The 25,675-nt window shown below is 39.5% G+C and overlaps 1 protein-coding gene across 1 annotated transcript; it reads left to right on the top strand.

Annotated features, from left to right (window-relative positions):
• Positions 1-3,308: 3,308 nt before the first annotated feature.
• Positions 3,309-25,490, top strand: LRRC58 (leucine rich repeat containing 58). Its single transcript, XM_069555146.1, has 4 exons — positions 3,309-4,079; positions 16,204-16,332; positions 17,711-17,988; positions 21,298-25,490. The coding sequence occupies exons 1-4, from the start codon at positions 3,580-3,582 to the stop codon at positions 21,504-21,506; spliced, it is 1,116 nt and encodes a 371-aa protein (XP_069411247.1). The 5' UTR covers positions 3,309-3,579; the 3' UTR covers positions 21,507-25,490.
• Positions 25,491-25,675: the final 185 nt, after the last annotated feature.

Below are 25,675 nucleotides of genomic sequence, written 5' to 3'. Positions count from 1 at the left end.
GAATCTTCAGCATAAAGACATCCCATACTTCAGTAAAGATTCAGTAAAGATAATGAGGAAATCTTAATCTACCAATTAGTACTGATCTATCTATTCTACAGCAAGAATACACTGAGGGAGAGGAAGGAACTGCTAGTAACCAAATTGGGAGACCTTAAGTTACAAAACTGGCTGCAGACTCACTCTGCTGCTGCTGCCGCTGCTAAGTCCCTTCACTCGTGTCTGACTCTGTGCGACCCCATAGACGGCAGTCCATCAGGCTTCCCCTTCCCTGGGATTCTCCAGGCAAGAACACTGGAGTGGGTTGCCATTTCCTTCTCCAACGCATGAAAGTGAAAAGTGAAAGTGAAGTCGCTCAGTCGTGTCCGACTCTAGCGACCCCATGGACTGCAGCCTACCAGGCTCCTCCATCCATGGGATTTTCCAGGCAAAAGTACTGGAGTGGGGTGCCATTACCTTCTCCGGCAGACTCACTCTAGGCTCCTGTAAACAGAGAGGCGGACTCCTCCTCAGAATGGATTGAAAAGATTATAGCTCCCTCTGCCTTCTATGCTGCCTTAAATAGAAAGTAACTGTTGTTTGAGATTTGGACTACAGTTGGTAAGATGTCAGAACTTTAAACCATCCCAGGCCAAACTGGATAAGCCAACCTCAGAGTGACTCAGCAATGGAAATAATCTAAAACACTGCATGCCAGGCTAAGCAACTGACCTTCATCAGATGAGGAATGAAGAGACATGGGGTTAGGAGAGGAGGGAGACAGATTGATACATAGCTTGAAATAATGAAAGTACTGCTTATCAGAGGTAGCTGAGATGAAGGTTAGAAGGTATGAGGTTTTGATATAATTTGGAGATAGGGTAATAAGCATATATCTTGGGTGTCAAGATCAAGGGCAAGGAGAGTTCAGACAAATCTCTCAAATTCTAATCCCTAAAACATTGCCTGGTCCAGAAGAGAAAACCACCATTTATGCAGAAAATTGAGTAAAGTTTGTTCTCAACTTTATTTCTTTTTACCCTGATCATAAACTAAGAAGTGGGAAAGAGTAATTAGGTATAACAATAACTGCTATTATTAGTAGTAATAATTGCCACTTACAGATTATTTACTTTATGCTACATATTGAGCTAAACCTTTTAGATTTAGCTCTTAACTCCGGGAGATGGTGATGGACAGGGAGGCCTGGCGTGCTGTGATTCATGGGGTCACAAAGAGTCAGACATGACTGAGCGACTGAACTGAACTGAACTGAACTGAATAATCCTACAAAATAGATAATAATCAGATAATAAGATCAAGACTTAAGTAGATTAAGTAACAAAATCAAGATTAAGAGAAATATGATTTCCAGAGATGAGACTTGAAACCTATATCTGATAAAAGCCAAAGTCCACATTTTATATAGTTTAGGACATGGTCTCCCAGCAAGTATGGTTTATAAAATGATTCTTCAGATTATTTTTTGTTTCTTCTACAGTTAGGCAATAGCAGCCATCCTAGTCAGGCATGCCAAAACCTATACATGTATTTATTTCATTCACTTGCCCAGTGCCTACTATGTCTCAGGTGCGGGGCCAAGGTAAAGAGACACAGTTCCTGCCCTCAGGAAACCTGGACAGGGTGGCTGAAGCAGAAAGAGCTCTTCATTAGTCTCCCCCTTTTTTTCCCCAGTAACATTCTAGTCAGGAGACTTATCCTGAAACAGTCAATTTGACCCAAAAGTGACTTGCTGGTGAAGTTTTGCTAAGTGGGCAAGCATGCCATGCCTTTTCCCAGCTCCCTGTACCCCATCTCTCTTTCCCTAGATAATGCACCATGCTGACCAGGCTGCCTCCTTTTCCCTTCACATTTCCTGGGGTCCCCATTGCCTCCATCACTGTGAAGGTTCACAAACCACTAAAGCTCTTTCACCTCCCAGGGAGTTTTCAGAACTCTCCAAGTTGACTGGACAGTATCAAGGCCCACTAGATTATGGAGGGATGCTGCTTTATTTAGACCCATTTGGCTTCAACAAAGTACCTGAGATAGAGAGGGTTCCTATGAACAATAGGGGGATCCTTCCATTACTCTCAACATAGCTTTAAAACTTTCTACTAGTAGCTTCAGTCTCTGAGACTATTTTTGTCTTTCCTCCCTTAATTTCACTGATTTGTGATCTTCTCTATTTCTGAATCATATTTGAATTCTTTTTTCTCATTTTATATTACATTCCTGTAAGTTTATTTTTTATCACAGGCACATTCACATTTTTAAGAGCATAAAACTGTATTAAATATTTGCAATTTTCACGTATTAGGTTCCTGCTAACGTAATCTTGATCCAAAGGACGGACAGTCTAATTTTTAAAAGGGCCCTTTTGAAACAGGTTTCAAATTCACTAGGTTTTAAAAACACAAATGACTGGCAAGAAAAAAGCACTTTATTCTCCTTTTCAGGAAGAAAGCAATTTAATGGAATTGGTTACACACAATCTTTTAACACTTTTATGGATAAACTTTGTAAAAAAGACACTAAATATTTTTATTTCTATTCATGACTTTCCAAAATTATAAAAAGCAATTTCATAAAAGATTTAGTTAAGGGTCAGGTAGAAAATGTTAATTAGAAATACTGACTTAAAGCCAGAGTGTAGATTTTCACAGTTAAATTGTGGTTTTTGCCCTGAAGTAAAACATTAATCTGGAGAAGGAAATGGCAATCCACAATGCTTTCCGCGTTCTTAAACTGATCGATTACTTAGAGCTGTCTCGAATTAACTAAAACTCCTCCATGGCTCCCAGATTCATTTCCAGCCACTTCAACTTAAACCAAAAAACCACAGTACTTCAGCTAAAATGGCGTAAGGCCCTTATTTGATACACATTCCTTTAAAAAATGCTGTAGGGCAAGGAGGGCAAGGATTATCCGTATTTTATGGGTGGAGAAACTGAAATTAAATCCCTTGTACGAGGAAACAAGGCTATTTAAGAGCTGAACCCCAGGTAAGACCCTAAAGAGTTTTGATTTTCTAGTGCAGCTGCCTCCGCCCTTCAAAGTCGTCTTGGTTAATCCCGGGACTTGAAATTCCTGGGCCTTGCAGTCACGGAGGTGAATCACCACATTCCTGCGCGTTCGCTGAATCCCGCAGACCCGGCGCCCCACTCCTAAACTGGGTAGGAACCGAGAAGCCAGGGCACCATGACGCGCGAACCCTCAAAACGAAACAACTAAACTGTTCCCGGGCTGTTTACCGAGGCGGTCCTCGACCCCGGGGGCAGGTCAGCCGACGCCAAAGACTATAAAGCGTGGCGGCCCACACACTGCCGGATTCCGAGGATAACTGGGTAGCGCCGAGGACGCCCGGTCTCCGCCCCTGCCCGGCGCGCCCCGACCGCACCGCGCGCCCAGTGCCGCGTGAGGCGGAGCCCGGCCCCCGAGCGGCGCGCGCACCCAGCCGCCTCGCGTCGTGTGACTCGGCGAGGGCGCGCGGGGTTAGCGCCCGTCCGCGCCACTTCCGACGCAGCCCGCGGTTCAGGTTCCGGGGCGCCGCAGAGCTCCCGGCCTGTGGGTCGAGCGCGGCCCTCTGCGGCGGCCGGGATGGAGGAGGCTGGAGCGGCTGTGGCCACAGCCGGGGAGGCCGAACTGAACTTGTCTCGCCTCAGCGTGTCTCTCGAGATGCTGGAGTCGGAGCTGGAGGCGCGGGGCGAGGAGCGGCGCGGCGCGCGGGAGGCGCTGCTGCGGCTGCTGCTACCGCACAACCGTCTGGTGTCGCTGCCGCGGGCGCTGGGCAGCGGCTTCCCGCACCTCCAGCTGTTGGACGTGAGCGGCAACGCGTTGACCGCTCTGGGGCCGGAGCTGCTGGCGCTGCGCGGCCTGCGCACGCTGCTGGCCAAGAACAACCGGCTCGGCGGCCCGGGGGCCCTCCCCAAGGGCCTGGCCCAGTCACCGCTCTGCTGCAGCCTCCAGGTGCTTAACCTCAGCGGGAACTGCTTCCAGGAGGTGCCCACCTCGCTGCTGGAGCTGCGTGCGCTGCAGACCCTCAGCCTCGGCGGCAACCAGCTTCAGAGCATCCCGGCCGAGATCGAGAACTTGAGGAGGTGAGCGGGTGCCTTCCTGAGAGTAGGGAGGCCCGGGACGGGGTCCGGGAGCTCCGGAGTCCCCCACCTGGCCTTGGCGCCGTGGGGGTCACGTACCCATCTTAGTTCAGGCTCTTTTTGAACTCTAACTGCGAGGACTGCCCTGCCAGCTCGTGGAGCTGGAGTGAAGATCTAATAAGGTCATGGGTGTGACAGCAGCGTTTGGTTTGTTGTATAAAAGACAGTTTTTCTGTCGTCTTTTGGAGTCTGGGGGAGTGATCCAAGCCGAGCACACACTCGAGCAAATGTAAATCCGCGGATGTCACTTCTTTACTCCGAAGTCTTGGGTGGTTTTCCATGCCTATAAACCAATGTTTGTGTTTTGTAGCGTGACATATCAGGTACTCGGAGCTGATCCTTGCTTTTCACTACATTTCCTGCTCCATCCGTTCTCTCTGTAGCGATACCAGCAATTTGTGGTTTTGTGGTATTCCAGTATTTGTGGAATTCACTAATCTGTGCGCTTTACCTTGTAGGCACTGACTAAATATGTGTTGAATGGGTACAGTTCCTCTGTACTGCTGTTCCCTTTGTCTGGAATGTTGCTTGCACTTTGGCAAACTCCTGTACATCCTTCAAAACTTGTTTTGAAGGCCATTTCTTTGTTTCTTTCCTTTACTGCTTCCTGGACAACAATTAGTTATTGTCTAAACTGTACTTCTTTTGTACCTCGTGCACCCTGCCATTGCACTTAACCTTATTGATTGTAACTCCGTGTTTACAGATCTGCCTCATTGACTGGATTATTCAGTAAATATATGTTGAATTAAATGGAAAAAGGAAGCAGAGAAGTAACAAAAGTCCCTTACAAAAAGTGAGAAACAAAGCAAGAGCAAGTGTTTTGTCCAAAGTGAAAGAAAAGTAACTACCATCTGTAAACTACTTTTGCATCCTTTACTGAGTTTTCTGAGATAACCAGATATTAGAGCTCAGAGTCAAAGGGATCTCAGAGTTCAGTGCAGTGAAAAAAACACTGAAGTGAGAGTAAGAACTCTTGGTGTCCCAAGCTTAGGCAAGTCACTTAACATATCCTGACTACGGTTTCCTAATCTGCAAAGGAAGGCGTTTGGACAAGATGTCCCTTTGTTTACTCACCAGCAGATTTTTATGAGGTACCTACCTTGTGTCTGGCACTGTCCTAGGTGCTGGGGATGCAGTGATGAAAGGGATCCTGCCCTCCTGGGGCATTGTAACAGAGGAGAGGTTAAACAGCTGTTAACTGCATTATCTAATTACAATTGTTATAAGTTTTGTGAAGAAGTAGGAGTGCTTTGAAATGAAGTAACTTAGTTTGGTTTGAGCAAGTAACGTTTGAGGTGAACTTTTAAAGGTAGAGTTAGGAGTTAACGAGGATGGGATGGGATCAGTCCAGGCTGTAGGAACGGTGCACTTGAAAACCCTGAGGCAAGAGGGACTGAAGGCCAAAATTTTGAAAGGAGGACATTGTACTAGAGCATAGTGAGAAAGTAAGCAACAAGAAAGGTGGCAAATATAAATTTGGACCAGATCCTAGGCCGTGTCATAACTTGAAGGCCATGGTAAAGCTTGGATTTTATTTGAAGTACGCCTGAGTTTTATAAAAGCACGGCTGTCTTGCTGCTGTGCAGGAATAGAGTGGGGAGCAAGTAGAGCCGAGAAGAGACTTTGAGGGCTGGTTGGAAGGAGTCTTTGCTAGTAAAATGAGAGATGATGGTAACTTATACTAGGGTAATGCTAGGAGACGTAGTAAGAAATAGAAGAGTTGGAGAGGAATTTAAATGTAACCTTGTTCTTTCTAATTTTGATGTTATGTAGTTGGACACAACTGAAGTGACTTAGCAGCAGCAGTACAACATTCTCATTTGAATTTTTTTTTAACATACTAAGGAAAACTCAGGATAAATATTATTTCCATCACATGGGGGAAAAGATAGGCAAAAGTCCCATTTTGTTTTAATACTTACAATGCAGCAGGCCTTGGGGTAGGTCCTCTTCAATATGGTTTTTAATTTTCACAATTCAAATCTCACAAATATAGACACTAGTTGAATATAGGCTGAAAGGGTCATGTAGAAATGCTATATACTCTTAGAAGAAGAGACAGCCTAGGCAGTTGGCCTGATTCACCCTCTTCTCTTTACAGATGAAGAAATGAGATTTAGTATCAGTGATATGCTTGAGGCCAAATAGTGACAGTGAGATTCATGTGGTTCAGTCCTCATAGGCTGCTTACTACTTACTACTGAAATAATACATTAAAGCTTCAAAAAAGGAGAGGCATACTCAAACCCTAACTAAAGTACCTGCCCAAGAACACCATTTTCTCTTAGAATATACACGGGCTCCCTCGACCTCATTGGTAACCTTGATGTATTTTGTGTGCAGAGTGTATGATCCATGGAAAGGTTCCCTTTTTCCCCACCTTCCATCCTTCCAGGAAGGAATAACAAGTAAATAGTCCTGGCTTAATTGATGGATTTGACCCTCCAGATTTAGCAGGTTATCTTGATGTGTGTTTCCTGTACTCAGTTGATCCTAGTGATAAAATTTTTAATAAGTGGTTTCTGAAAGATGATTTTGAAGAATAACAAATAAGCACAAGGTGAAAATCATTCTGCTGGAGTAAATTAGGCTCAGTGTGAATCATGAGGTTGTGCAGATTCTTTCCATCAAAATATGAAGTTCTTATTCAACAAGTAGGTATACATCAGCTAATATATGGACAAACTTGGTTTTGTTCTTACAGTGTTGGAAAAGGAGGTATAATTCTTGTTTTGACCATGACCTGTTTCACTATTTGCCTGATGTGGCTTACAGTCAGGCAGTCAGTTCAGTTGCTCAGTCATGTCTGACTCTTTGTGACCCCTGGACTGCAGCATGCCAGGCCTCCCTGTCCATCACCAACTCCCAGAGTTTACTCAAATTCATGTCCATTGAGTCGGTGATGCCATCCAACCATCTCATCCTCTGTCATCCCCTTCTTCTTCTGCCTTCAATCTTTCACAGCATCAGGGTCTTTTCAAATGAGTCAGTTCTTCGCATCAGGTGGCCAAAATATTGGAGCTTCAGCATCCGTCCTTCAATGAATATTCAGGACTGATTTCCTTTAGGATTGACTGGTTGGATCTCCTTGCAGTCCAAGGGACTCTCAAGAGTCTTCTCCAGCACCACAGTTCAAAAGCATCAATTCTTTGGCGCTCAGCTTTCTTTATAGTTCAACTCTCACATCCATACATGGCTACTGGAAAAACCATAGTCTTGAGTAAACGGACCTTTGTTGGCAAAGTAATGTCTCTGCTTTTTTAATCTGCTCTCTAGGTTGGTCATAACTTTCCTTCCAAAGAGTAAGTGTCTTTTAATTTCATGGCTGCACTCACCATCTTCAGTGATTTGGGAGCCCCCCAAAAGAAGGTGTGTCACTGTTTCCCCATCTATTTGCCATGAAGTGATGGGGCCGGAGGCCATGATCTTAGTTTTCTGAATGTTGAGCTTTAAGCCAACTTTGTCACTCTCCTCTTTCATTTTCATCAAGAGGCTCTTTAGTTCTTCTCTTTCTGCTGTAAGGATGGTGTCATCTGCATATATAAGGTTATTGATATTTCTCCCAGCAATCTTGATTCCACCTTGTGCTTCTTCCAGCCCAGCATTTCTCATGATGTACTCTGCATATAAGTTAAATAAGCAGGGTGACAACATACACCCTTGACGCACTCCTTTTCCTATTTGGAACCAGTCTGTTGTTCCATGTCCAGTTCTAACTGTTGCTTCCTGACCTGCATACAGATTTCTCAAAAGGCAGGTCAGGTGGTCTGATATTGCCATCTCTTTCAGAATTTTCCACAGTTTATTGTGATCCACACAATCAAAAGGCTTTGGCATAGTCAATAAGGCAGAAATAGATGTTTTTCTGGAATTCTTGCTTTTTTGATGATCCAGCGGATGATGGCAATTTGATCTCTGGTTCCTCTGCTTTTTTTAAAACCAGCTTGAACATCTGGAAGTTCACAGTTCATGTATTGCTGAAGCCTGGCTTGGAGAATTTTGAGCATTACTTTACTAGCATGTGAGATGAGTGCAATTGTGTGGTAGTTTGAGCATTCTTTGGCATTTCCTTTCTTAGGGATTGGAATGAAAACTGACCTTTTCCGGGTGGCTTTAGAAATTAAAAATATGAGAATTGTGATAGAAATAAAAACTAAATATTAATGTCCTGGAATGTTTTGAAGCTAGCATGCAATAGGTTGATATCTTACAAAAGAGAGGACTCAACCAGATGATAAATAGAATGCAGTAAAATTTAAATCAAAACTCTTTACCCATTTAGAGTCACATACTGAGTTTTTCTCTGGCTCTCAATTCTTCCTTCTGACTTCTTTCTTTCAATGCCTTAGTCTGGGGCAAATACCAAGAAATGATTCCTCCCTTTGTGCTGCTTTTGAACATATAATGTACTTCAAAAGCCTGTGGTGAATATTTGAAAATTATTTAGCATGGACATGCTACCTCAGGAAAACAGCTTTCTCGATCCACAAGTGTATGATTCTTAGCTTTCTGTGTTTTTCTTATTTTCTGTGTTCTGCATCTTTATGAACCAATCTATCTTACTTTAATTCCAGCTGCCTGTTACCAACCATAATATAGGACTCATGTGTATTTTTGTTATATTTAACATCATTTTTGTTTGGGTGGAAAAACAAAACATGTCCTACTTACACCTGTGTTTCAGTTGTTTGGCACTGAGGGGAGCCTAGTGTATGTTTCTAGTGGGTTACTGGGCTTCCTAGAAGAAAGGCACCCAGTATCCCAAAGGATTGGAGAGGTGAGATACTATTCAGGAAACAAATTTAAGGTAGGCCTGTTAACCCTAAACAAAAATGAAAGGAAGAATTGTCCTCTAAATTTTGTGAATGATTTTCCTGATTTTTATTATTTGTCAAACACCAAAAGGATAGAATTGTTTCAAGGCTGAGTAACAGAGTTGCAATGCGGACAAACACAAGAACTTTTAAACATAAACACTACAGTTTTGCTTTAAATTCTACAGTAGTTGCCTTTATCCTTATCGAAAAGCATGTTTGGAAATAGTAGAGTGTGTTTTAGAAATGTAATTCCCACAAATCATTGAAAACCTTTTAAGTCCAAGAACTTTGGAAATTATTTGAGTTTGAAAGTGGTACATAAGCCTAAAAATGTAAATTTAATATGCTGATTGTATACGTTAATTAATGATACCCATCAGTTGCACAGAGATTCATATGGTTTTGAAATCATAGATGTGGTTATATTTTGGGACAGCATATCTTTTTCTTCCAAAGTCACATTAACTATTAAAAGTTTGGCATCCTTTCTGTGTACTTCCCCACCAACTCCAAAACACTGAGAGAAAACACTAAGTAATAACTGGCTACCAGATGGTAGTTTCTCTTAGTTCCTGACTTAAATGTATAGAAAGGACCATATTTATATTTGCTGTCTGATTCACTTGTCCCTTTCATCACTTTCTTTTCTTTTCTTCCTCACTAGACTGAATTGCAAGTTGTTATTTTACTATCAGATCCTTTATAAAAGGACTTCCCAGTATGCTAAAATTTTTTTCCTAGTGGTCTCACTAAAAAGTGTTCTTTTCCCAGAGAAGTTTCTGTTTTGGATTCCAAATATTCTTTTCTACTCTACTCTATTCCATTCTAGTCTATTCTTGTAGCTCTCATGTTTGAAAAATAAAAATTTCTAAGTAACTGAGAAATAACTTATACCATAATCTGTAAGATTAAAAAAAAAAAGCTTGCCTAGGAACCTCTTTCACCAGTGCTTAAGCACTTACATGTAGGAGAATTCAGTTTTGTATCCAGACTATTGATTATTGTATTGTATTGATGAGATGGCTGGATGGCATCACTGACTCGATGGCCATGAGTCTGAGTGAACTCTGGGAGTTGGTGATGGACAGGGAGGCCTGGCGTGCTGTGATTCATGGGGTTGCAAAGAGTCAGACACGACTGAGTGACTGAACTAAACTATTGATTTTTGCCACAAGGTAATACTTAAAAGAGAAAAATAAAATAGGCTATCGGGATTAAAGTTTTCTGTTTACTTTTATTGAGCATTGTAAATCTAAAGAGAGAAATGAAGTCTTGAAAAGATTCACCCAATAAGAAATAGAAAAGAGGTATCATAAGTATATTTTTTAAATGACAGAGATTCGGATTCAGATTGGCTCTTTGAATCACCATACATCAAGGAAGGCTGAGATTATGAAATACAGATAAGAAAATCAACAAATAAAAGAAATTTTATCTGAGAAAATAAGTATAAGGCAGTCCGTAAAGGACTTTAGGTTTATTTCCTAACTTCAGAGGATAAAGGAGGGAACTTCATCAGTGCAAAAAAAAGAAGAAGAAGTTTTAAAACTGATAACTATGAAAACCCCAACTGGAATTTCCAGAAATAAAAATATCTGACTAGGAACTCGGTGGGCTGATTGGCAGACTGAAGTCAGCTGGTGAGCCGTGAATCAGTAAGCAAAAAGAGATTACTGAGATACTCTGAAATGCCACACAAAAAGATAAAGAAGTAGAAAGTATGAAAGAAATGTTAGCCGAGGTGGAAAATAGATCCTGAAGTTCAAAGTGCTATTTGCTAGAAATTCCAGAAAGAGAATAGAGAGAATATAGGAAAGGCAGTGCCAGAAGTAATAGTAGTTGAGAATTTCCCACCATTAAAGAAAGAGAGCACTCTAAACTGGTATCTTGATACATCATAAAAAAACCCTTTAGAACAGTAAGGATAAAGAAAAAAGATCATGAAAACTCCTAATAAGTAAAGCAGAGATTGCCTTCAAAGAATAATAATAATATGGGCTGTAACAAGATAGTAGAACAGTATCTTCCTCGTGCTAAGGAAAAGTATTTGTCAACCTAGAATTTTATGCCCAGCCAAGCTGTTATTCAGGTGTGAAGGGAAAATATAAAAACATCAGAGATAAAGGACTTAAAGATGAACAACTGTGAGTCCATACTGAAAGAATTTCTAAAGGATGTACTCCAAGAAAAATGAACTTTAAAAGAAACAGCAACTGCCAAAAACAGTGGTGAACAGAGAAATTGATAAAACTTACTGATGATTCTGAGTAATTATTGATTGGGAATAAATTTCAGTTTATTTTCAAATCAAGGTAGAACTAATTCTAGATGATAATACGAAGATGACAGAGAAGGGAGCATGGATATATGTTTGGGCGTGAGAAGAAGGGCAAAGAAAATTGAAGGGGTAACTACTAACGAAATAGATGTAGTACATACAATTCAAAATAATAGAGGAGGAATGAGACAAAAGGAAACTTGATGGACACAGCCAAAAGCAGGCTGTTGGGAAAAAGATACTAAGATACACCATGGTAATAGAAAACACCAGGGCAAACATATCAACATTCAAGTTGTGCACTGTTTACAAGAGTTTCACCTAAAATAGAAATACCTCAGTAGGTTTAAAGTTAAAGGGTAGAAAAAGATGTACCAAGCACCTCTCTATCATTTTACATCTGAACTTGACTGCTGTAGGTTCCAGTCTGGTCTTCCTGCTCTCACCCCTCCCATTGCACTTGCCTCTCTCTGCCACTTCTGCTGTTTTCCATACAGTAACTGAAGTGATCCTTCTAAAGTGTAAGTCGAGTTACACAACTAGCCTTTGTTCACACCCCTTCTGCCTAGGATAAATTCAAAATCCTTGCTAAGGCCTGAAGGTCCTCTGTGATCTGGCTTTCCCAGGCTACCTTTCTGACTTCCCCAACCTCCACTAAACCCCCTCTGTCAGCCTGATGTACCCACACTGGCTGTGTTGCTCTTTCACAGCACACCAAGCTTTTTTCCACCTCAGAGATTTGTACTCCCTCAGTCATTTCAATCAGATCTCCATTCAGGTGTCACCTCCTAAGATAAACCTTTTTTGGCCACCCAGTGTACTCTACTGAATGCAGAGTTCTGGAGAATAGCAAGGAGAGATAAGAACGCCTCCTTATATGAACATTGTAAAGAAATAGAGGAAATCAATAGAATGGGAAAGACTAGAGATCTCTTTGAGAAAATAGGAGGTATCAGGGAAACTTTTCATGCAAGGATAGGCATGATAAGGGACAGAAATGGTAAGGACCTAACAGAAGCAGAAGAGATTAAGAAGACGTGGCAAAAATACACAGAAGAACCAAAAAGGACCTAATGACCTGGATAACCATGATGGTGTGGTCACTCACCTACAGCCAGACATCCTAGAGCGTGAAGTCAAGCAGGCCTCAGGAAGCATACTATCAACAAAGCTAGTGGAGGTGATGGTATTCCAGCTGAGCTATTTCAGATCCTAAAAGATGATGCTGATGATGCTATGAAAGTGCTGCACTCAATATGTCAGCAAATTTGGAAGGCCTAGCATCGGCCACAGGATTGGGAAAGGTTGGTTTTTATTCCAGTCCCAAAGAAGGGCAATGCTAAAGAATATTCAGGCTACCATACAGTTGTGCTCATTACACAAGGTTATGCTTACTGTCCTTCAAGCTAGGCTTCAGCAGTATGTGAATTGAGAACTTTCACATGTACAAACTGGGTTTCCTGGCAGAGGAACCAGAGATAAAATTGCCAACAGTTGTTGGACCATGGAGAGAGCAAGGGAATTCCACAAAAGCATCTACTTCTGCTTCATTGACTATGCTAAAGCCTGTGTGGATCACAATAAACTGTGAAAAATTCTTAAGGAGATGGGAGTACCAGACACCTAACCTATCTCCTGAGAAACCTTTACGTAGGTCAGGAAGCAATAGTTAGAAATGGACATGGAAAAAAAAAAGAAAGAAATGGACATGGAACAACAGACTGGTTCAAAATTGGGAAGGAGTGCAATAAGGCTGTATATTGTCACCCTGTTATTTAACTAATATGCAGGGTACAAGCTGGAATCAGGATTGCCAAGAGAAATATCAGCAACCTTAGATATGCAACCATTCTAATGACAGAAAGTAAAGAGGAACTGAAGGGCCTTTTGATGAGGATGAAAGAGGAAAGTGAAAAAGCTGGCTTGAAACTCAACATTAAAGAAAAAGAAAATAGGATCATTGTGCCGAGTCCTATCACTTCATAGCAAATAGAAGGGAAAAAAGTGCAAGCAGTGACAGATTTTATTTTCTTGGGTTCCCAAATCACTGCAGATCGTGACTGCAATCATGAAATTAAAAAGACTCTTCTTCCTTGGATGGAAAGCTATGACAAAGCTAGAGATATTAAAAGCAAAGACATCACTTTGCCAACAGAGGTGCATATAGTCAAAGCTATGATTTTTTCCAGTAGTCATTTACGCATGTGAGAGTTGGACCATAAAGAAGGCTGAGTCCCAAAGAATTGATGCTTTCAAATTGTGATGCTGGAGAAGACTCTTGAGAGTCCCTTGGTCTTCAAGGAGATCCAACCAGTCAGTCCTAAAGGAATTCAACCTTAATTATTCATTGGAAGGACTGAAGCTGAAGCTCCAATACTTTGGCCACCTGATGCTGAGAGCTGACTCATTGGAAAAGACTCTAATGCTTGGAAAGATTGAGGACAGAAGGAGAAAGGGGCAACAGAGGATGAAATGGTTAGATAGCATCATCAACTCAAAGGACATGAGTTTGAGCAAACTCTTGGACAGAGGAGCCTGGTGTGCTGCAGTCCTTGGGATTTCAGAGTCGGACACGACTTAGTGACTATAAACAATAACAGTAGCATCTACAATATCACTTCCATCACTGTCTGATTACCTCCATTTTTCTTCATAGCACTTAAAACTATCTGGCATAATATGTATACATTTATTGATTTGCTTCTTGGTCAAGAACTTGGTCTTATTTACACTATATACACAGAACAGTACCTGGCACATGGTCAGTGCCTAGTTCCTATTTGTTGATTCTATTATATAGTAATGTTACTCCATTTTAAAGAGGAAACTGGGAGATAATGCGGTTAAGTAATGGGCACAAATTCTTACACTGGTAAATGGAGGAGCTATAATTAAATGATATAAATACTAACAAAAATAAAACTGGTAGACAGTATTGATAATTAGAGGAAGTAGATTTTAAGGTGAAATGGATTAGAAGGAAGAGTGAGAAATGCTTCATGTGAATTAAGGAATGATGCAACAAGAAGTTATAATAGTCATGAACCTGAATGGATCTTCAGTATAGCTTCCATATTTTGAGGAGAAAGAGCAAAAATTGACAAAACTCTGAAGGGAGGTTTCTTCGGTGGCTCAGTGGTAAAGAATCTGCCTGCAGTGCAGAGGAGACTCGAGTTCAGTCCTTGGGTTGGGAAGATCCCCTGGAAGACGGCATGGCAAACCACTCCAGTATTCTTGCTTGGAGAATCCCATGGATAGAGGAGCCTGGCAGGCTGCAGCCAATAGGATCACAGAAAGTCAGACACGACTGAAGCAGCTTAGCACGCATGTAAGATGCTCACACTAAAGGGAAGTAGAAAGACCATGGTTCTAATAGAAAATTAACCATTGGAATAAGAAGGTGAAATCATGAGAGATTATAAAAAATTTGAATTGCACAATTAACAAGCTCAATCCTAATAGCTCCACATTCTTTTTACACATACAAAATGTGAACAAATGCTCTAGGCCACAGAAGCACAAGGTTATGCAAAACATATGTTTAACAACAACAAAACTCCCAACAGATTAATAAGAGAAAGCCATATAACCCATGAGAAAAACAGGTAAAGGATAGGAATAGGCTGTTTTCTAAAGATGTACAAATGGCTCCAAACACAAAAAGATGCTAAACTTCACTAATAATGAGAGAAGATTACAAGTACAGAATGGTATCATTTTTCACACCGGCTAAGTAGTAAAAAAAATATTAAATAGGAAAAAGGGATAAAGCAAGTGATGATAGTAAGTATTGGCAGAGCTATAGGGTAATGAGTGCTCTTAAATGCTAATTTAGATTGTAATTCACTGTAACTCTGCAGGGTAATTTGGTTTTTTCTTTTAACATTATAGCTTATACCCTAAAATCTGCCACTGCTCAGGTCCTTCCCATGGAACTCTGATTTAGTGGATCTGAATGGGGTCTGGCTTTTAAAGCTTTAAAAGTGTCCCAGTTAATTCTTAACTTGGAAATTTGGGTAACAGTTGAGTAGATTTACTTTTCCCTGCATTTAAAGTTGTCTTAAAAGACTGATAGTGTCTACTGAGTTAGCAGATATAGCAGGAAGACAAAATAATATAGTAATGGAAAAGCTCTGTATGTATACATTTTAGGTATATAGTAAGAACTGATTTTGCCACCTCTGCTCTCCTTGCTCCAGAAAGTTTTGGAGAGAGCCTGTCTACCGGTCATCACCACAAGGTGCAATATTTGCTGTGTCTAAAATACTGTTAGCATTATTAGATGATTAACTGGAACTTTAATTTCATAATAGTGGTTCAGTTTTGCATAATTTGTTTAGTTAGCCTCTGAAGTTTACAGTTGCTATAATAGCAAAGAAGAAATATAAACTTAAGTGTGTTTTTCCATTCTTCAGTGAAATGATAATGTATCGAATCTAAACCCACCAGCATAGAATACAGGGCTTCTATAATCTGACCTTTCTTCAGCTGTACTCTGGGTTCCTCAACATGAATTCTATTATGTGTCAAAAGGTATACTCATTATCCCGTAAAAACCCTCTTTCCAACCTGAAGTTCCCCTTTCCTGCTATCCTAAATGGACTAAATTCATAATCCAGCTGAAGTCACAACATTTTCGGGAGCCTTTCTAATCAGAACTAATGTCCTTTTATTATTTCTCTACTTGTTAAACCCTTGTATCATTTATGGATTGGTCTGCTCATTTTGGTATTTTAATCCCGTTATGCTTATTTGATGCCTTATTTTGCATTTAATTATAATACTATCTCACATTGGTGTGTCTTGTCTGTTTACCTATAATATGAGCTCCCTGAAGATTGCATTCTTCCTTCAAAGACTGCATAAACAAATCCTGAATAAAACATTTGCTGAATGGATAAATGATATGTGTTCATTTTAATAAAGACAATGAGGTACTTGTCCAACTTTTTTTAATTTATTTTTGCAGTTTAGAGTGTTTATATCTGGGAGGAAACTTCATCAAAGAAATACCACCAGAATTAGGAAATCTGCCTTCTCTAAATTACTTGGTATTATGTGACAACAAAATCCAGAGTGTGCCTCCTCAGCTTTCACAGTGAGTATTTTCAGGAGTTTATGTGTACACACACATCCGTGCTTAGGGATTACTGTCCGGCATTCACCCACATGGTTTGTATGTGGAAAAGAATTAAGTGTTATCAAAGTAAATGATACAGAAAGCTCTGAGGTATGCTGTGAATTGGGTTGCTTATTTTTAATTTTACTTTTAAATGTTCTGACATATTCCTCAGAATTACTGAGCCTCTTTTCTCTTTTAAAATGTATTATTTAAGAAAATTTTATTGAAGTATAGTTGATTTAGTGTTGTGTTAAGTTCTGCTATACAGCAGAGTGATTCAGTTATACATATATATGTCTTCTTTTTCATATTCTGTTAGGGTATATCAAAGGATATTGAATGTAGTTCCTTGTGCTATACAGTAGGATGGTATTGTTGATCTTGTATGTAACAGTTTGTATCTTCTAAGCCTAAACTCCCAATCTTCCTTCCCCTACTCCACTTCCCCTTGGCAGTCAGAAGTGTGTTTTCTAGTCTGTGAGTCTGTTTCTGATTCATAGATATGTTCATTTGCGTTATATTTTAGATTCCACGTGTAAGTGATATCATATGGTATTTGTCTTTCTCTTCCTGACTTCCTTCACTTAGTATGATAATCTAGGTCCATGCATGTAACTGCAAATGGCATTATGTCATTCTTTTTATTGCTGAGTAGTATTCCATTGTGTGTGTGTGTGTGTGTGTGTGTGTGTGCGTGCATGTGTGTACGTCTTTATCCATTCATCTGTCGATGGACATTTAGATTGTTTCCACATATTGGCTGTTGCAAATAGCGCTTCTGTGAAAATAGCGGTACATGTATCTTTTTGAATTATAGTTTTGTCTGAATATATGTTCAGGAGTGGGATTGCTGGATCATATTACAGGTCTGTTTTTAATATTTTGAGGAACTTCCATGCTGTTTTCCATAGTTGTTGAGCCTCTTATCTGTAATCAAAAATAGGGTATTACTTTGGCATAGGTTCCCCAAGGTTTTATGGAATTTTGTTGACTCATATTTGCTATGTAGCATTCACACCCAGTGAGATAATGTGAAGGAGCTTGATTCCTGTTGCATTTGAAATCTTTGCTTTTTTAGGTATCTGAATAATAAAGCATGCCAAAAAAAAAAAAGCCTTCACATCTAGTATTTATATCAGCTAACACAGAATGCTTTCTAAGTATTTGGAGCTCTTTAAGATTCCATGACATACACAAATTTGGGTTCTAATTTAGTTTCAGCATCTTTTAATTTTAGTTGAATTGATACTAATCTTAATGGCTCATTCTTATGGGGAAATTGAGTTCTTCACTTAACTTTCTGAGTAGTTACCTTGCTTTATGGCTGTTGATTTTTGTACTGCCTTCATTCTAGGTTGCATTCACTTCGTTCCCTTAGTCTTCACAATAACTTGCTGACATACCTGCCTCGAGAGATCCTCAACCTTATTCATTTGGAAGAACTGAGTTTGCGAGGGAACCCACTGGTTGTTCGTTTTGTTAGAGATTTAACCTATGATCCTCCAACTCTCCTGGAGTTAGCTGCACGGACCATTAAAATTCGAAATATTTCCTACACTCCCTATGATCTTCCTGGGAATCTTCTTAGATACTTGAGTTTAGCCAGCAATTGTCCAAACCCAAAGTGTGGAGGTAAGTTAATTGTGTCCTGTTACCCATTCATTTAGTTACTTTTTAAATTAATGATCTAAATGTTGTTATAATTAGCTGTCTTCTTTCAGAAAAAGGTAGTTTGTTTGCTTGATCTTTTCACCCTTTTACCAGATGGTGAGACATTTCACCCTGTCTGTGTTCCTTCCTTCCTCCCCACCTCTTCTTTCTTTTCTTATTTCTTCTTTTCATGGTACTTTCAAATTCAAAAACAAGGCAAAAAAGTCTTATCCTGTCATGGAACTATCATAGGATAAGCTAAATTGTTAATAAGAGAGGAAACAAAGCATAAATAGTTCTAAATGCTTTAGAAGAGTCTCTAAAATGTTTAGCTACCTTTCATGTTTATTTGAAGGACAGTTTTTTAGACTTAGCATTCTGAGTATCAGGTACCTTTGTAAAATATAATTCAAAATGTATGAGAATAGGATGAACAAGTCCCAATTTCAGAATTTATCTTGGAATTCTATATTCTTTTAAATTCATGATTCAAAATTTCTTGAGTTTAGGGCATTTGGAGAGAATTGAATAATGTAATGTAACTCAGAGTAAAGTAGGAATCCAAAATACTATTGGAAATCATAGAAGGGAGAAAGTACCTTTATTAGATGTGGAAAAGATGAGACAGTTCTTGAAACATGAGTTGAATTTTGATATGGTTTGATTGAGAATAGAAAACTTTTCAGCTGGAGAGAGTAAAATTGGGAACAAAGCAAAAAAATGTCAGATGAGTAACAATTTGACTGAAATATACAGTTAAAGGAGTAATGAGAGAAGAGTAAAAGGTACATTGAGGCCAGGTTATGAAGGGCCTGAAGCGCCAGGGTGTATGGAGTGAAATTGGTAAATGATAGCAGGTCAGTTTATTTTGTCTCCCTCATAAAAGACTTGTTTTTTAAAAAAAATCCAACTTAATAGGGGTACAGGAAGGTTTTTATTATTATAGGATAAATGTGGGTGCCAGGAAAATGCTGCATAAATATGATCAGAGCTGAGGTTTTCCCTGGCTTTCAAGGTCCTATTATACCTTGAAAACTTACAAGGTTAAAAAGAGAGAAGGTGACTTAAGTTTCTCAAAGAATATTAAAAGTCAAAAGGATACTGATAGTTTAAAAAAAGAAAAATGACACTGCTCTGGGCCGTTTCTGGGTACTTATTCTTAGAAGTAGAGATTGCTGTGCCAAGTTAGAAGTGCTTTTGGTTTTCTCTGGTTCTCCTTTCCAAGTTGACTTTAACAGTGGCAAGAGACAACACTCACACCAGGCCCTCAGGCTTAATAGTCTGTATCTAATCTCTTTGAATCTATCTTTCCCTGGTGGCTCAGATAGTAAAGCATATGCCTGCAATACAGGAGGCCTGGGTTCAATCCCTGGGTCGGGAAGATCCCCTGGAGAAGGAAATGGCAATCCACTCCAGTACTCTTGCCTGGAAAATTCCATGGACTGAGGAGCCTGGTAGACTACAGTCCATGGGTTTGCAAAGAGTCAGACACAACTGAGCAGCTTCACTTTCTTTCTTTTCTAGAAATGGACCTCTATAAGAATTCTCCTGTCTCTCTTAAATGGCTTCTTAATGAGTTCTTTAGTATACTGCTATGTTATTTATCTTAGGAACAAAAATACTTTTTACATTATTAGCTTAAAATTTGAGATAATAATCTGAAGTGAACCGTTGACATTTTCCCCCTCAGATTCCTTAGTTGTTGAACTATATAAACAAAAGTAATTTTTTATTTAGTGAGATAATTTGTCTTTGTATAGTCTAATCTTACAAATGGCAGATAGTATTATACTGTTTTATAATGGGCTCCCTGGTGGTTCAGTGGTTAAGAATCCTCCTGCCAGTGCTTGAAGATGCAGGAGATGCAGGGTTAGTCCCTTGGTGGAAAAGATCCCCTGGAGAAGGAAATGGCAACCCACTCCAGTGTTCTTGCCTGGGAAATCCCATGGACAGAGGAACCTGGCGGGCTACAGTCCGTGGGGTCGCAGAGTCAAACACGACTTAGTGACTAAGCAACAGCAACTCTATAATGCTTAATTTTATAAATGCTTTATTACTTCTGTTTTAGAAGCTAGCACATTATGGGGACTTATTGTTAATATTGATTGATCAGTTTACTGAGTTGGTCCACTTTCCTACATTGTTTGAAGTAACATACTATGAATTTCCCTTTTTAAACTATCAGTTATACTGACTTACTACAGGATCACAAAATCAGAAAGTCAGTGGAGAAATAACAGAAGAAAAATAAATAGGAGAAAAGTTGTTCTTTGCTTGGGCCACATCTTTTTATTTTGGTCCCATATGTTATATACACAGAGTAATTGGTGCCAGAGGAATCTTAAGTAGAGTGTAAAGGTTGAGATTCTTCTCCAGAGAGGCAATGGGACCCAGAGTTCTAGGTGTTCCAATTAACACTGCAGCTCCTGTGACAGCCTTCGTAGTTAGAGGCGTGCAGGAGGAGGAGCAGCTGGAAGCCCGTGACACAGCAGCCTCTGGTTTCCTGTCATTACTAGCTGTGTTTTTATGTAGCTGAAGGGCCACAGATCAGGAGCACTAAATTAGGCATCAGAAAAGCTAATTACTAGTTTCAGTCTGTGTCGCAGTATATAATAGCATGAAAGTCAGGTGAGATCGGTAGTGAAACAACTTTGAAGCTGTACAGTTAGACCCGGTGGAGATACGATGGCATTTGGTTAACTTTTAATTTTTCCTTCTCATTACATAAGGACAGGGGTACCAAAAGTCATCTCCTTTCTGCAAATTTTGGGTATAATAATTAATTCTTTAAGATCATTATCAAAGGAGTTTTATGTGTGTATGTGTGTGTGTGTTTCCTTTTTTAAGTTCCTTGACTGTATGGTAGTACCATGGAGTGGCTTAAAGGGCACTTTAGGTGTGTGTGTGTGTGTTTCCTTTTTTTAAGTTCCTTGACTGTATGGTAGTACCACGGAGTGGCTTAAAGGGCACTTTAGGTATCCTATAATCTCCATCAGCCACTGTCTACCAAGTCACCAGAAGCAAGAAGCTGAGTCAACAGTGTCCTTTTAATGCCAGCTCTCTTTAAAGTAAATCTCCTGACCTTTTCTTTGCAGTCAGCTTGATATCTCTAAGACTTTCCAGTATTTCTGTAAACAACTATGGAAGCATCCACTACCTCTGCTTAAGATTCTCAAAGAAGAAGATTGTAAGATATTTTTTCAGAGTGATGAATATAGGATTAAAAAGCAACCGTGGCTCTTTGCTTTGCTTTGTAATGATTACTTTGTACTTATTCTTCCTTCTCTCCAGGAGTCTACTTTGATTGCTGCGTCAGACAAATTAAATTTGTGGACTTCTGTGGGAAATACCGCCTCCCTCTGATGCACTACCTGTGTTCGCCAGAATGCTCTTCCCCTTGCAGTTCTGCCTCTCACAGCTCCACATCCCAGAGTGAATCCGACTCAGAAGATGAAGCTAGTGTGGCTGCACACAGAATGCAGAAAGTTCTTCTTGGTTGAAAAGGGTGCAGGGTGGTGTGAAACACTAAAAGACTGAGCAGAGGTGGTTAGAAAAGAGAATGGACTTTGAGGTTAAAACTGGATCTTAAATGTCCATGACACGGTTGAGATTTTGTGTTTCTTGCCATTCAGCAGGAAGAAGCCCAGTTCCATGTTTGGATTCTTGGAATATAATTCACTGTGAATGGCAGTTTCAAATTTAGCTGATTGTTTGCAGTTTTCAAGCTTTGCATGAATCGCACAGCAGAATGGATCACACAGAATCATTCTGCAGAGCAGTACTATAATGAACCACCAGTGCTTTGGCTTGTGACAGTTGACATGAAGATAGAAATTATCGCAACTGTAATGTTGTCCTTGAGTTTAGGTTGAACCTATACCATAACAGGATTAACCCTCCTTTCTTGTTTTGCCCATATGTCTAGATTACCGTTTTTCAGATAAGCTCACAGATGGTTACATAGGACCTAACTGGCAAAGGAACGGATATAACTCTTATGTGGGGTTTAAAAACTCTTCATTGTGGTTGTTGTTATCCTTGTATAATCCAGCAGTGACTGTAATAGTGCCTTAATCATAACAAGAATTTAGAAATTTATTCAAGAAATGATACCAGAGCAGCCTATAACCTGACATACTATGCAGAATGGTTTAAAATATGCTTTAACAGAGCTAGGTAAACAAATGTATATCTGACATCTGAGCTCATAGCCACCTTAACTTCATTTTTGTCTAAACAAATCACTTTTATACTTAATGGGGAGCCAACCAGCTTGAACTTAAGAAAGAATAATAGGTTTTGACGGAAAAATCTATCAGATTTCTTTCAACAGGAAAGATATGTTAGATAGGAAACGTCTTTATATCTTGCATTAAAGGAACAGGAGGATGACTTTACAGGTTTTAGGGGTCCTCTGTGGCTCCTTTGCCTGTGTGTGAAGGGGCTTTCTTGGTGGCTCAGGTAGTAAAGAATCTGCTTGCAACACAGGAGATCCTGGGTTTGATCCCCGGATCGGGAAGATTCCCTGGAGAAGGCAATGGCAACCTACTCCAGTATTCTTGCCTAGAGAATTCCATGGACAGAGGAGCCTGGTGGGCTACAGTCCATGGGGTCACAGAGTCAGATACGACTTTGCCTGTGTGTACTGAACTGTAACTTCCTCCAATTTTAAAGGAAAACTGGAGAAGGAAATGGCAGCCCACTCCAGTGTTCTTGCCTGGAGAATCCCAGGGACGGGGGAGCCTGGTGGGCTGCTGCCTGTGGGGTCGCACAGAGTCGGACACGACTGAAGCGACTTAGTAGTAGTAGTAGAGAAACATGACAACAAGTGAAACAAAATTAGGCACAGCAGTCATTGTTTTTACACAGTAGAACAGTTTTTAAAACAAGTTTAACCATGGAGTACTTTTTGAAAATAATATATTGATAAAATACTTTAAATGTATTAATACAGCCTTAAAATATAGCAGAGAAATGATTTCACATATTGCCAGTAGAAATGACCAAATTTTTATTAACCTAATATGCAGTAAAAACTAATAGTACAACTATAGGTTGACATTGTAATATAAAACACACAGCGCACAGTAGCAATCATTAGATGACTTACTTGTAATAACATAATGGTTTGTTGGACAATATTACCTGTAGAGTAAGACACAGTCCTGAAACACATTGGAACATCAGATGATCTCCCTTCTGACTTCTGGCATTCATGACTGGGCACACCTTTTCTTCAAAGCAGGTTGTTGTATAATAATGATATGTACATATGTTAGGTTTTTGTCATATATATGTATTTTTTTTATTTTAGAAGAGAATATACCGTAGGATAGTTTGTTTGTTTATTTTATGTTAATTCATGAAACATCATGAAAGTTTCATGACTGCAGTTGTGAAACGCTGCTATGGAGTGAATCCCTTTACTCTGTTGTAATAAGATTCCTTTTTCCTTTTGATCCAGAAATTATCTATGTTTATAGAAGTAATGTAGTATATTTCTACTGCCTAGCAAAGTAGTACATAGGTGATTATATCATAAAATGGAAGTAATAAAAAGTCTTTGTTTACTTTTCCATTTGAGCCACACAACTGGGCTTCCCAGGTGGTGCTAGAGGTAAAGAACCCGCCTCCCAGTGCAGGAGACATAAGAGACGCAAGTTCCATTCCTGGAGGAAGGCATGGTAACCCACTTCAGTATTCTTGCCTGGAGAATCCCATGGACAGAGGAGCCTGGTGGGCTATGGTCCACAAGGTCGCAAGAAGTCGGATAGGGCTGAAGCGGCTTAACATGCATGTAAACGACATACTGTTAATACAAAACTGAAAGATAGAGATGACTTAGGCAGTGCCTAAGTGGCAAGGCGAAAGTGTTCTGTAAGTAAGTGATTTAGGTAAGATTCCGAAAATGTTTTCATAGAAAGTAAATAATGTATGCATAGTAAAAGACTAAAGTTGATAGGAACAAATTTTTTCTGGCTGAAATGCTTTAGGTTTACTTCCTAATTCATTACCAGTTTGATTTAAGAAACAGCTTGGATTATTTTCTAATGTAGATACGGTACTTAACCTTGCCAGCTTCCAGGAAAAAAGATATTCTGATTGATTTTTTACAGACTTAACTCAGTCCGACCAGAAACAGTGTCTAGTCTTCCTTGCACAATATAGATGTATACATTGTATATAGCAAAATGTCTTACAGCAAAATGTTACATTTGTATGTATATTTGAAAATCTCTGATTAATATACAGCTGTCTTTGGTTACTTTTATTGAAATCTACATTTTAGCTGTCAGTTTTATCTCTTTTTTTTAAAAAATCTTGACTTAATCTTTTATAAGAGCTGCTAATAATTTCTAAGCTTTTCCGTTTCTTTTCTCTGTCTTCCTTGTTTTGGTAACTGATGGCTATAAAAATTAACCAGGAGTGAGAGACAGTTTCAGAGTCACATAGCTAACTGCATATTTAAATTGATAGTGTCTCTAGGTGCTGAGTCACCTGTTTTTGTGTAAGTTTTTGTTATTGCTCCACTTGGGCAATTTTAGTGACCAAAACTTAATGTGGATAAAGCTACTTAACCAAAGCATTCACAGCGGAGGAAGGAAGAGGGTAGGATGAATATTAATGTGTTTGGAATGGAATTCTTCATTGCAGGTTTGGAATTGAAATGAACATTCTTAGTCATCTTTATTCCTAGAATCCAGTTCTCTCAAGTGTCACCAAACTGAGGTGGTGAAATAGTCCTAGGATTTTTAGGAAATAGGAAGATTAGGTAATAGAGTGTTTTGTTTCCATGGTGCCAGGGATTGGCTGACCAAAGGACAAGCCAGTCAGGGTTCTCAGCATTCCCTATATTTGTGTAGTAAAGGTAGATCTGAGGGTTACTATTCGTATTTTACTTCTGAATGCTTGCTGATTTAAGAAGAGTCTCTTACTCTAAAATTCTTGGTATTTGGAACTTTAAGTTAACAAATTTAAAAGTAAAGACTTGCATTATAAACTGTACCTCCAATTTGAGAAATGTTTGTGTTAAATGTAGAGTTGAAAGCAGTCCATAGTGTGGGGAAACCCTGCAGACCAAGTCTAGCATACATTGTAAATACCAGTTTTAAACAGAAGACAAGAAAAAGGCTGATTGCTGGAGTGTTAAGAGAAAGAAATCTTTAGAAACAACAAAGGACAGAGAAAGAGAAGTCACTCAGGGAGATCCTTGAGCCAAGAAAGCTTTTTAAAATAAGATTAAATTGTTTTGAAATTAAGTGGCCCACTAACTACCATCTGAAAGCCTTTATCACAAAATTTCTTTAGCTTCTGCTAGTGGGAGATTGTCTACATTCTGCCATAATGCAGGGCCAGCAAATAATAGGATTTTCTTACAGCTAACCTTGGTCTTTGCAAAGGGAGAAAGTAATACCTCATTAACCTGGAATTTGTGGTAAACACGTGGTTAATGTTTACCTTTTCACTATATAAAAGAGAAAAAATACTAGGCAAATAATTAGTGCAAATAAAGTTTGATCTTACAAAGCATCTTAGCAGTAGCTATTTATATAAAAAGTTATTCTAAATAAGACCCTTTGTAGGTAGAACTTATCATAGTGTATATATGTAGTATGTAAAATTAGTAAAGCTTCATTTATTTAGAAGTACCTAATTTTTACCTGAATGA

This window comes from Ovis canadensis, chromosome 1 (genome assembly GCF_042477335.2).
Source record: "Ovis canadensis isolate MfBH-ARS-UI-01 breed Bighorn chromosome 1, ARS-UI_OviCan_v2, whole genome shotgun sequence".
NCBI lineage: Eukaryota > Metazoa > Chordata > Mammalia > Artiodactyla > Bovidae > Ovis > Ovis canadensis.
This window is presented reverse-complemented; position numbering and strand designations above follow the sequence as displayed.